Raw genomic sequence first — 12,939 nt, 5'->3', positions numbered from 1 at the left:
TTCCCCACCCCCACGTGCTCCCCTGCAGTTCACACCAGATGCCGTCCAGCACCCACAGTCCTTTCAGGGGCTTACGTGTTTCCGGTCTGTGCCACGCAAGGACTTGGCTCCATAATACAGGAGGGTGGATCCTGAGAGTATGACCCAGTACCTGGTCCACGAGGACAGCTACAGAGGAAGGGGAGGCAGAGTGACAAGACTGCACATGGTGGGGTGCAGTCTCCCCGCTGCCTGATTACAGACGCCGCCACACGGGTGGAAGGGTGCCCCCACCTTGCCATCAGTGCCGGCGCAGGCTTCCTCTCCTCCCCCGCTCCACCTCCCTTCTCAGGGCCCCTCCACCCAGGGCTGAGAGCAGGGAGCCTCTCCTCATCAGTGCCTCTGAGTTCATCCACCCGAAGCCCCACCTCCCCTCTCCGCTCCTGTACTCAGAGCCTTTCCTCTTTCCACCTTGTCTATGGCAGTGCCAAGGCCCAATTTTTACATGTTCAGGTGACCTGGGCCCAAGAATGTCCTGGGGAAAAACATTTTTAAAACATAGACATGCTACACCACAGCCTAGAAGAACTGTAACGTCTGCGATGGGTTGCTCTGGCTGAGATGGAAGGGCAAGGCTTTTGAAGCGCTTATAGCTAGAAGGGGGAACAGCCCACAGGGCCAAGCTGCTTAGTTTCAGCTTCTCCAGGGCGACGGGTGGAATTCCCTGTTCGGGGCTCTGCTCCTTGGTTCGGGGAAAGTCACCTCAGTGGGCCTTTTGGTTCTGCAGGAAGGAAGAGGGTTGAGCGCACAGGAGCAGACTGCTCTGCATCACAATCTGCAAGGCCCCTCTTCCCAGGTGGGGCCGTGTCGCCGGGGGTGGTGATAGCTGTGCCTTTCAGACCTTTTTGACAACACCCACAGGTGTGTACAACACACATATATGCATATGTATGTCGAACTGAAAGAAGCTTCATGAAACAATACTTACCTTTACTATGTGAAAGGAACTCCGACATTTTCCAGTCTGTTCGATTTTATTCTACTCAAAAATATGGGGCATGAGCCATGGAACTGATTTCACTCCTCTCTACTGGGCCCACCGGCATTTGAGAAAATGCTGCTCTTAGCATACTCTCTCATGCTGGCCTCAGACTGCCTGGGGCCTGGACTCTGGATGCAGGAGAGAGGCAGGCAGGTCTGTGCACCAGGCCAGATATAGGGCCCCATGTCACAGGATGCTTTGGGACACTTTGAGCCCAAGGGACCGAGTGTGGTCCAGGGCTGGGGTGAAGACTCTCCTTGTTACCCACGAACCACCTGGCACCTGAAGACAGGGGAGCGTCTGGCACCTGGGCTGGGGGGCTGGCATCTTCACGGTGGGCGTTGATAGGAGGGGCATCTCCAGTGGCTCTGTGGGTAGTGGACAGGGGCGGGGAGGGGCCAGAGCAGGAGAGGAAGGGCAGAGCGGCACAAGCAGAAGATGCCTGGAGATGCAGCTCACAGGTGGGTTTGCTGGCAGCCTGCGGAGGCCGCTCCGGGGAAATCACAGTGAGGCCTTTGCAAGGGGCTGAGGCCCTGCTGTGGGTGGGGGTCATGGAGCCAGCGACATCTGGGTCCAGCACAAGTGACTCGGGGACTAGTGGTGGAGCCTGAAGGTCCCCCTGATCCCTTGTCCCTGTCCTCTCCACCACTTGTTTTATGATGCTGGTGGAAGGAGAGAGGGAATCTGCATCTGGGAATTCCGTGCAGGCTGACCTTCTCAGGGGCAGTGTCCACCCTAACTCCCAGGGTCTCCGGGCTTCCACCTGCAGACCCTGTTCACTGCATGCGCACTGTGTGCACTGCTGCACACATGATATTCTTGCCAAATCCTGTAGGACACAGGCACTATTTTATCCCAATTCCAAATGTGGAAACTGAGGCCTTTGCCCACTTGGTGGCACAGCCAGGGCCTGAACCCTGGGTGGCTGGTCTCTGGGGCCCAGGCCCCTCACTGATGCCCAGGCCTCTTCTGGATGGACGTGCGTCTGCACTCACCGCAGGCTTCCGTCCCTCCTTGAGCAGAGTCTTCCTTCTCAGAGGCCCCTCCATGGTGGGCACTGCTGCTGAGCTCCCCAGCGTACAGATGCACGGGCCGGTGGGGCTGAGGGGAGACCACTGGTCAGATACTGCCCTGGAGGAGCTGACGTCGGCACCCTCTCACTCTCTGGGGCCCACGAGTCCCCCACTGCCAAGTCTACAATGCTGCCACAGGCCACAGGACTCAACAGTGCAGTGGCAAGGCCAGGGAGGCCCGAGGACACAGAGAGCATTGAAGGAAGGTGGCTCTGGGCTCACCCACAGCTGAGAACTTTTGCCTCTCTCGTCTTTCCGAGCGCTGCAACACTCTAGCCTTGGTGACCAGGTTCCCTGTAACCCAGGCCTCTGGCAGCACCCTCACCCTATGCTGACCTCTGCTGTGGCCTCCTCCTGGCTGCTCCCCTGGGCTCCCGCCTGTGGGCTTCCTCTCCACCTGGGGAGCTTGGGGCCCAGGCAGCCCCTCCTTCTTGTGTTGGCAGGAGTCTTGGAGGAGCAGTGAGGCAGGGGAGAGGCTGGGTGGAGTGAGAAGGGGCAGCGGGCCCACACACCGCCTCACCCTGCACCTTTTCCTCAGGGCTCCGCTCACCCTCTGCCATGGGGATTCAGGCGCCACCTGGAGGTGAAGACGTCCAAGTGCAGCACCAGCCCAGCCCTCTCTCCCGAGCTCCAGCCCTGCACGCAGGAGCTTCTGCTCACTGGATAGGCACCTCCCTCGAGCTGGCAGCGCCTGTCCCTCAAGAAACTCTTCCTCCACAGCCCAGTGAACAGCACCACCATCCACCTGGCTGCTTGAGCCAGAAACCTGGGAGTTTTCTTCTCTTACCCCTCTGCCCCTGCAACTTAATCAACACCAAGGATGCATTGATCCTATGTCCTAAATCTGCCTGACTGTCCCTCTCAGCCATCCCACTCCCCCCCACCTTAGGCCAGAGCTTGATCTTCCCTTGAATGACTGTCTGATGCCCTCCCCTCCCCTGCATCCACTCTTGCCTTCCTCGAGTGCTCTCTCCACACTGTGGCCAGGATGACCTGGTCATGTCCCCATCCTTCCCCCTACCCATCCAACTCCTCAGTACTTTTGAGACTACCATCCTTACCCACTGCTGGACATGGCTCCCTCCCACCTCTCCAGCCTCACTTTGCACCCCTCTCCCCTCTCTCATTTCCTGCAACTCTGCCTTTCCTTCACTCATGGAGTCATCCTGCTCTTCCGGCCTCAGGGCCCTGGGGGCTGTCCCTTGGCTGGGGCACCCCTACTGCCTGTATGCCTCCCCTCCCTGTGTTCGGTTAGTCCCTATCATTCTTCCAGGGAAGCCTTCCCTGTTCTCCCCTTCCAGGGCACCCCACCTCCTCTCTGGGACCACGGGCATCTGTGACTTTCTGTTCCGTTTCTGTCTCTCCTGTAGCAGCAGTCTCACGGATTGTAGCAGAGGCTGTGTCCGCCTCGTTCGCAGCCTCTAGCACAGTGCTTAGCATCCAACAAGCACCCTATAGCTATTTGCTGAATGACTGAACACACAAATAAACAAATACCTGTAGACACAGCTCCGGGTTCTGGGAGAATTCCGAACTGGAACCCGCCAATTGGGCCCCAGCGTGGCATAGAGACGTCCCCTGCTTCAGAGGAAAAGGGTTGAGTTTTAGCAACAGTGTGGAAAGACCAGAAACTCCAAAGGAGACAAGAGCATCTCAGACTGTGGTCACTAGCTCAGGAAGCCCCAACCCCAGCTCTACCCCCAAGCCTCCTCGGTCACACTGCAAGCACATCTGGGGCACAGCTGGAGATGCCAGGTCAGTGAGCACAACATCCCAGAGCCTCCATCTGGGCAAGTCCCCAAGTCTCTGGGTAATTATTTCCTTAACTTTTTAACTAAATGTTTACCCTTCTTCTAGTGTCAAGGGGATGACTAAAATCTGGGCACACCCACTTACCCCAATGTGAGGCTGAGATGTTTAATAGAAAATGCAGTACAGCCCAAATATTCCATGGTAAATCCAATTAAAAGTGCACACACAGACACAGGATTGTGGGCAGCCTTGCACCTCAGGCCCGGGGGGGCAGATGCAGCATCACCATTCACCAGGGCACAAGTGAATTCCTCTGTTTGCTTTGCCGTCTCCACCGACAGTCTCCTCTGCTGGCCCCAGGTGGTCCCCTGCAAACCTGCTCTGCGACCTGCTGCTGCGTCCGAGAGCTGTGCTCCAGGATCTCTCGTGGGCTGCCCATCTGGCTTCTCTCTCACCTGCAGTTCCCCAGCAGTGAGCTTTCCAGGGCAAGGTGGGCCTTCCAGGGTAAGCAGGAAGCTTAACCTATTTGGAGGGAAGCTTCCATCTCTCTCTCTCTTCTCTTTATCCTTTCTTCTCTTAGGAGAATGACTTCCTCTGTCCACTTGGTCCTCAACCTTCTCTCCACCCCTGCAGCATGGTCCATCCCTGGGCTATAGCTTACTTTGCCCATTGGCCAAACAATGCTGTAACCCAATTTACAAAGCCAGATGAGGTTCAGACTTCCTTTTCAAATATTACCTCTGTTCTCCACTGCCAGTCCTAGGTTGCTGAATATTGCCCTATGGCAATGGACACCTGTGGGTGATGTGGGGACGTCCTCCTTTATAGCAGCAGTGCATCAAACCATAACTGAGCTCAGGTTCCTCCATGAGGGGACTGCCTGACCCTCCATCCTCCACTCAAGAAGAAACTGTTGTTGATGGCCGTCTTAGGTCTGTTGTCCAGGGGCTCAAGTTCAGGGCTGGTGGGAGTGTGGTGGCAATCTAGGCAATCTAGGTGGACTGCTCCGGGATCCCACACCTTCTGCCCATCAGTTACTCCTCTTTAGGTGATAAAAAGCCGCAGCCTGTGCTTGGCCCCCCAAGTCATCGAATGCGACAGGTCTTGGACCTTTCCCCATCACACCCCCATGGCAGATGAAGGTCACAGGCTGATCCCACCCCTACCCCCACCATGAGCTGTGACACAGATGAGGCCGTGGCATGCCCAGCTCCCAGCCCACAGGCCAGATTGCCCTCTCCCTCTTCCATTCAGAAAGAGGCTTGCGATGCAGTGATTAAACATGACACGCTACAGATAACGATGAACCTGCTCTAATGAATGAAAAGCTTCAGTACTTTCACCATTACTGGCAACACCCGGGGAGCACCTCGCGCCATGCGTGTTCAGCAGGCTGCTCACAGGGATCACTAACAGCCGGCCTCCAGGGTCGCTTTCCTCCCCAGCCAGAACCGGGGATTTCTTATGAGTCAGGGCAGGGTCTGAGAGTGAACTTTCCTGCGGTCACATCCCGCATGCCCAGAGGACGTCTCCTTGTTTGGTCTGGACTCCGGCTCTGAGCCGCCGCCTGTCTGGAGTTGGAGTTCGGGTTGGAGCCTCCCTCCCCAGAGCTGGATCCTCTGGCCCCTTCTCCACCTTTCTTCTCAAGAGTCTTGTTCCCCTGGGATCCCAGGAAAATGTGTGATGGGTGGGCCGTCCACAATTACTAGTAGCTCCACGAACAGGGCAATGCAGTCAGTGCTGCCACCTTTTCTCCATCATCTCTCCCCTTTGTGAGATTGTCTGTGGCTGCATGCTTAACAGATGTCTGGCAGGACTGACGCTTGTTGATGGAAAGCTTTAAATCAGCATTTTCCAACCAGTCTAGCCTTTTCAGCAGTCTTTCCTCATGTTCTTCCTAAAGGAGTGGGGTGCTCCCAAGTGCATGGGCTGTGGGGGTGTGCATGGACACCAAGGTCACTGGGCAGCTCAGGGAAGAGTTAGTAGTGACCAAGTGCTCATATGCGCTGGGCCTTTGCACTCCTTCTCTCACTGGAGCTCTAAGCACCATTATCCTCCCCAGAATGGGGAAACTGAGGCTCAGGGATGTGAAGACACCTGACCGAGGCATGAGCCTAGTAAGCTAGGATTTCAACCCAGGTCTGTTTGACTCTATAGCCCGAGCTCCTCCAACACCTCTCAGGGTTGGGGAGAGGCTGAGGAGTCGCATGTGGCTTATGTGTCACATGTGCCTCCTATGGAGTCTGGCACAGGGACTGGGTCCATGTTTGGGGCCAGCATCGTGTGGGTGGCCTCCTGGCATTCTGCTCTCAGAAGCACCACTGTTGTCGGTTTCTGCCGCAGCTCACACTGAATGGGCTTTGTCAGTGTCTGTGAGACTGGATGGCCACAAAATTCTTAGGCCTGGATCTCCTGGGGTGGGGCTACCTCCCAGGTCTCTGATCCTTGGCTTCCTGATGGAGTATTCTCCTGGTGGTTTTGGCTGCCTGGCACTTAGGAGCAGTTGCCATTTCTCAACTGCTGACTATGAGACAACTAAGTGCTTTCACACGCCATTCCTCCCAACTCTGTGAGGGGCACTGTTCTCACTCTCTTAGATGAGGAAACTGAGGCTCAAGGAGGTGAAGCCACCTGTCCCACCCCACTGGCCCGTCATTAGGGAGGGAGATGCAAGTACCCACAAAGGGCGGCTTGCTTTCCCATGTGAGTGGAGGGTCCAAGTCAGTCAAGCTGCTCCAGGTGGGGGAACTCAGAGCCTGCTCCCCCTGGAGCTTGGGGGGTGACACTGGCCTTGAAGGATAGTATAATGGTGACTTTTCCCCGAGGCCAGCTTTTAGGGGGAAAGAGTCAGGGTTGTAGTGGCCAGCCTTTCCTCTCAAGGTAAGCCCTACAGGGCTGGAGGAGGTGGGGCGGCTCTGGCTGGGCCCGGGCAGGCTAGCATCAGCACAGAGGGGCAGGATCTTCAGCCACCAGAACCAGACAATCTGATCACTTCCCTGATTTCAATGTTCAGGGTCAGAAAATGCAAAATAAACAGGCAGTGGTATCTGGTAAATTCCAGAAATCATGTGATTTCTCTGACTGACACGGGAACTCCTACTCCAGAACCACAGACACTTTTCCAAGCCTCTTGCTGGGAACATGTGGCTCAACAGAATGTAACCCAGGAAGGCCATTTCACTGTTCAGGGATGGGTCCTGGAGGGTGGCAGGGAGGAGGGTGGCAGCAGGCAATCCTCCTCATGGGAAGTCTGATCTGGAGAAGATGTAGGCTGGCAACCAAGAACACCTCAGTCCCAAGGGTGTGCAAGAAGAAGAAGAAGAAGATGATGATGATGATGATGATGATGATGGAGATGATGATGATGGAGATGATGATGATGGAGATGATGATGATGGAGATGATGATGATGATTATGGGGATGAAATGAAGAAGAGGAAGAGGAGGATGGCATGAAGGGGATGATGGGATGATGGGGATGAAGGGGATAACGGATGCTGGGCAATGTGCTAAGCAGTACTTCTTCATTATCTTGTTTAATCCCACAACACTGTGAGGCAGGCGCCATTCTTATTTCCACCTTATAGATAAGGAATCTGAGGCTTGGGGAGGGGGAGTAACTTGCCCAAGGTCACAACACTACAGAGAAGAAGACTGGGTTGTGCTGTTGGGGTGGAAGCAGCCAGGGTCCTGCTTGGGCCAACTGCAACAGGAGAATTCAGCCTACCCAAGGCGGGTCTGAAGGGCATCTCCCCCTCAATAGTTCTCTAGGCACACATTAGGTGCTAGGTATCTTGGGGGTGAAACTGCATACAGCCCTAAGTCTCTGTTGCTGGACTAGGAAAGTGGGGAGCAGGGAGAGGTCTTGGATAATAATTACATTGAGGCCTCAGTAATCTTGTCTTAGCAGAAGCAGGGACTTCTCAATTCTTCCATCTCAAGTGCTGTGCATCAGCAGTGTCCGCCTGCACCAGCAAAGCCCTGATGGGAAGCCAGGGCTTGGTCTTGGCCGCTTCCTGATAATGCGCCCTCATTTGCAGGCAGGAAGCTGCCACCCTGAGTTCTGCTGGGGCTGGGAAGTCTCTTCCAGCAGCACTTGTTAAAGGACTTTTCCTGCCTGTGCTTCACTCATTCTTCTCTGGGCAAGGTCCCTGATCCACTGAGTGGTCCCCAGGAGCCATATTTGTTCTGAATGTTTAGCTGAGTGGACAGAACAACACCTGATCCAAGCCAGGTCAATCAGATTTTCCCTTCTGGCAAGTAGGAACCAGATTTGAGAGATTGAAAGTCAGGCTCTGCGGGCCGGGTGAAGCTATAAAACGTAAACCTGGGAGCTGTGAGGTGTCCATCTTCCCCTCTGTGAGCTGAGAAGTCTAGAAATCTGGTCTGCAGAGAGAGAGGGGAGTATGGCCGATCTACACAGAGAAGGATGGACACAAGACAGCAGGAGACTCCTCCCCACTTCCTAGGACCTGACTCAGAGGGTTTGTAGTATTGGACAGAGAGGCTGTGAGCAGAGATTTCTCAGCTACCTGTGAAGCTGCAGCAGCTAGTGGGCAGGCCTAACCCTTGTCCACTGGGGCCCAAGGTCAGGGTCAAGCAAAAGATCCAGGGACCACTGCCTACTGTTCTCTCTCAGAGGGGCCTGAACTCCTGGTGGAGCCTCACTTGCTAGGCTTCAGTGTCTGTTGCGGGGAGCAAGGCAAGAGACGTTTCCTTTAGGGGAAACCAAAATCAGAAGCTTGGCACATCATTCAACTGGGCTGCCACTCGAGGCAGAGGCAGAAGGGAGGCACAGAGCAGGATGGGCTGGGGAAACAGACTGAGGAGTGGGCAGGGCAAGGACACGAGCCTGGGGGGTTCCTGGGCCTCAGCCATGGGAGGCAGGGCAACCAGGCCCTCTGAGAGAGTCACCCTGAAAACAGTCACTCTCGGGGCTGTACTTCAGTTAAAGCGGACCCCTCACCTCCAGGCTCGCTTCCAGAGCTTCACCTCCCTCTCCTGAAATGCTGCAGAGTTTGGGGCTCAGAGGCACCCTTACACCCTGGCAAACTCGGGGAATCTGCCAGAGTCCTCTGATCTTCCCAAGGAAGGAAAGGAGTGTCTTTAAAAACTCTGATTCGGGGCTAGCAGGCTTGGGGCTCTGCTGCCACGACTCCACTTTCCTGGAGTCTCCCTAAGGATGTTGGAAGACACCTCCAGCTAAAAAGAATACGGCAAGCTCATACAAGGCAGAAATTGCATCATCCACCCTCGACACCCTAGAGAAGCTGCAAGTTGACTGTCTGCAGAGCCCTCTTAACGGGGCCCTCTCCTGGCTCTGTGTCAGCGTCATCCTGGAGCCAACCAGGGCTGGTGGACGCTTGCCTTCATGTGGCCCACCCATCCCGTGATGACTGAACTGCCATAGGGGGAATTCCCTCTTTGCTCCACCCAGCTTTAGACCCCTCGACTACCTGCTTGCTGGCAAGAGGTACCTACTGCCTGAAACTCACAAAAATCCCAAAGCAAGTTTCCCCAGTGGAGCCACTTCACCCATGTGCTGCGTATTTCCCGTGAGCATCCTGACTGTAGATGAGGAACCTGAGGCTCGGAGTGGTTGAGAGACATGCCCAAGGTCACCGAGAGAGTGAGCATCCTGACTTCAGGCCCCTCCCAGCGCTGCTGGCAGTGTCCGGAAGCCAGACCATGGCCTTTCCCCGCAGAGGCACACGAAGAACTTCAGAGGCAGGACATGTCACGGAGCCCAGCGCTCCTGCAGTGACGCTTAGAGACGTCAAGCATTCCTGGGCCACCTCTCCCATCCTGGTACGTGGCTCAGGCCTGGCAGCCTCCTCAGGGCCCTCTGCGGTCCTCTTCACCAATGTTCTTGGACTTCTGCTTAACCATTGCCTCTACCAGAAGCCACCAAACTTGGGTCACCCTGTCGGACATCCCCATTACCTGCTGCTCGTCTTCTTCATGAGCAACATGAAGGACCTGGCATCACTGATTTAATCTGTCTCCCGACTTGACTGTGAGCTGTGACTGCTGCATCCCTCCCCCTCTCTGGGAAGGAAGGACAGGGGCTGTCACACTTTCCTCTCCCTCCCCCACTCTCTCCCCACAGAGGGGCTTCCTCCAAGGACCACTCTGCCTCCTAGTCTTTCCACCACCCGTATTTTGGGCCTGTCTCTGATGTCTGTCATGTGAGAATGCCCTTCCACACAGACGGGTGACGCCACACTAGAGAAGATGGATGGCCGAGTGTTTTTAATGAACTTGGTGACGTACTTTCATATTTCACCTCTTAAAAACTGATCAGTAAACATTTCTGATTATATCTTCTTTAAAAGAGTGATATGTTAATTTTTTTCTGGGTGTAAAAGAAACATTTACCCACTGTGGAAAATTTGGAGAATACAGAAAAAAAAATTAAGAAAAGAAACTCACTCAATAACCCTACAACTCAGAGATAATCAAGATGAAAGATATTATCTATCTTCATACATACACATATGTTCACCTCTATCATCCATTTTGTTCCTCTACCACAAAACCTCGTTTAAACTTTTTAACTCTTAGACTAATATTCTTGTTCTCACTTTAGTGCCAAATCAGGCATGAAGAAGCACCTGTCACCCCTTACTGATGGGCCTGCCTGAAATATTCCCTTCTTCCTCTGACTCCTGAGGAGCCTGAGGTTTGCTCGAAGGTCTGTGTGCGGAGTCTGTAGTCCCTACCTTCTGTCAACTAAGGCCACGTTGAAAATGCCCTTTCAGGGCTGCCTTCCTGCCCTTCCGCAGAAAGCGAGTGTGACGCAGGGCTCTCCTGCTTTTGTCCCCACTCCCAGGATACTGAGGCAAGAAAGCCGCAGGCTGGGACATGAGGTAGAGTCCTAAGAGAGGAGGACCCCTAGCCCCTCCCCAGTGACTCTGGCCTCTGGTTCTCGAGGGCCCTGACCCAGGACCACCACTTTGCTCTCCCTCTGGGCCCTGAAGATAGGAGAAGGTCTTTAGGGCGGCCTGGGGGCTGGGAACCGACCAACACCTCCCTGGGTCTGGCTGCTTCAGGGCTCCAGTCTGTTCCTCCCACTCCCTGCCCTGCCCCCACCCCAACACAGCCCGCAGGCCCTGTGACCTTGCTGAGGCTGAGATGGATGAGGGGCAGGAGGCTAAGAGCAGCAGCAGAAGGTCCTCTTTGCTCCCTGAGTGCTCACTCCACAGTCCCAGCAAGAACAGGGGTTGGTGGCCACGCCACCCCTCCACCGGACTCACTCCCACAGAGAGCAGTGCGGTGGGTGCCTAGGACTGTGTGGGCTCCAATGTGGGCGCTCCTGAAGGCTGGCCACTTCAGGGAAGCACTGGACACAGCCTGAGCTCTGCCTCCCACCCAAGGTCCGCCTTCAGGCCACTTCAGGCACTGAAACGTGCATGTGTATAAACTCAGGGAAGGCAAACTTGCAGGGCAGAGCCAAAGGATCCCACCCTCAGCTGGACAACAGGAACCCTCCTACCTGCCTGGTCACAACGGCATAAAGGGTGATTAAGATGTGCTCTCAGACCAACAAAGGGGCGTGTGCTGGTGATGGGGATCACGGGCCTGCAGCCTCCCTGCCCTTCTGGCTGGTGTCTGGCTCTATTTTTATTCCTGGCCTGGGCCAAGCTTGTCACCAGGGCCAGGGGTGCTGGTTGGCAAGTCAATAGAAGGTTGTGGCCCCTAAGTTTCAGGGCTGTGGGACAAGATGCTGCCCCCACCCTAGTCTGGGAACTGGAGAAGCCAGGATCTCTCTCTCACACCTCCTTCCTCTGGGCGGGGCCCAGCAGCTGCTGGGGTCTGCGCCCTTGGCTCTGGTTCCGAGGCCACCATCTGCCCATGCAGGTGTAAAGATGCAGAGAGAGCTGCGTTCTCAGAGCATCTGCCAGGAACGGCAGGCGGGGTCTCCAAGAGGGGAGGCACCTTTTTGCTGAAAAGTGTTTTGGAGGCTCTTTTGGGGCAGATGCTGGCCTGCAGGTCTAGGCAGGGTGATGCCTGGCTTCCAGAGAAGAGGGAGTCTGCCCCCTTTATAGAACAGGAGCAGTGTCACCTGGGGGAGGCCTAGGGATGGAAGGAGGACCCAGTGGGGCTGAGCATTGGGTGGGTGAAGGTTAGGAATAAGGAGGCCCAGGTGGCCATGTGAACTGTGGTCACTGGACTGTGAGAGAAGGTCAACCTTTAACCAAGATTTTCAAAGTGTGTGAGGCACATCCTCCCTCCAACTCTCCCACGGGCCCTCAGGAAAGTCTAGAATGCTCACATGCTTTTGAGGGAATGGGTTCTTTCTGGTGGACGTGAAAAGAGGCTAATGCAGGATGGAAATGGAGACTGGGGCCGGGCCACAGGAGCTGGAGGCCAAGGGGCAGCTGACATCTGGATCTGGAGGACTGCCTTGGGTCTCAGAAGGGACTGGAGGGGACATCCTAGCCCCACTGGCATCTTCCGAAACAGGTGGTCTCCTGCTCCCCTCAGCAGGGAGGTGCTGGACCAGGAGCTAGGCCCCAAGAGAATGGGAAAGAGGACCTTCTCCCTGAAGGACCACTCTGAATGCCGCCGGAGGCAGGGCTGGGCCTCTGCAGAGGCGAGCCGGCTGGGAGGGCAGCGCTTGCAGGAGATCCCGCTCGAAAAGCATGTGCGATAGACACTCAGATGGACCGTGAATCTACTGCTAACTCTAAGTGCAGGAGAGAAAAGAGAAATGCTACATCGGACAGTGTTCAGCACGGAATTAGTACAGCACCGTCTCCCCGGGCAGGAATTCTCTCACCGCCTTCCCTCCTGGCGGCTCTGACCTCGGTTGCGGGTGCTGCGCAGGAACCGTATCTGCTACCCTCGGTGACTGAGCGCGGTGTCTGGCAGGGACAGTTGCTTAACAGCTACTGAATGAATGAATGAATGAATGAGGGAATGAGGGAATGAGGGAATGAAAGGATGAATGAGCCAATGAATAGGTCCAGGTCTGGATGGTATTCAGGATCTTGGCACTGGGCCTGCATTTCCACTCAACGTCCCCTCACTGGCCTTTGGCCAGGGGACATGTTGGCTTCCTGTAAGCCCCCTTCCTCAGGGTGCCCCCGG

The 12,939-nt window shown here is 55.4% G+C and overlaps 1 protein-coding gene across 50 annotated transcripts in view; it reads right to left on the bottom strand.

The window, feature by feature from the left end:
* The window catches only part of RALGPS1 (Ral GEF with PH domain and SH3 binding motif 1), a 309,385-nt gene that overhangs the window by 10,796 nt on the left and 285,650 nt on the right, over nt 1-12,939 (bottom strand). For 38 of the 50 annotated variants that reach the window (XR_011533384.1, XR_011533386.1, XR_011533385.1 and 35 more), the window contains 3 exons: nt 3,592-3,675; nt 2,017-2,122; nt 76-168 (listed from right to left, as the gene is read on the bottom strand). Coding sequence is in view for 47 of the 50 variants with exons in the window: in XM_070595478.1 (XP_070451579.1) it covers nt 76-168; nt 2,017-2,122; nt 3,592-3,675 (283 nt within the window). In the remaining 3 variants the exon portion in view is untranslated. The remainder of the gene's footprint in view (nt 1-75; nt 169-2,016; nt 2,123-3,591; nt 3,676-12,939) is intronic. The other 12 variants (XM_070595499.1, XM_070595481.1, XM_070595480.1 and 9 more) reach the window with 1 other exon arrangement.

The sequence above is a fragment of the Equus przewalskii genome, chromosome 26 (assembly GCF_037783145.1).
Source record: "Equus przewalskii isolate Varuska chromosome 26, EquPr2, whole genome shotgun sequence".
NCBI classification, from domain to species: domain Eukaryota; kingdom Metazoa; phylum Chordata; class Mammalia; order Perissodactyla; family Equidae; genus Equus; species Equus przewalskii.
This window is presented reverse-complemented; position numbering and strand designations above follow the sequence as displayed.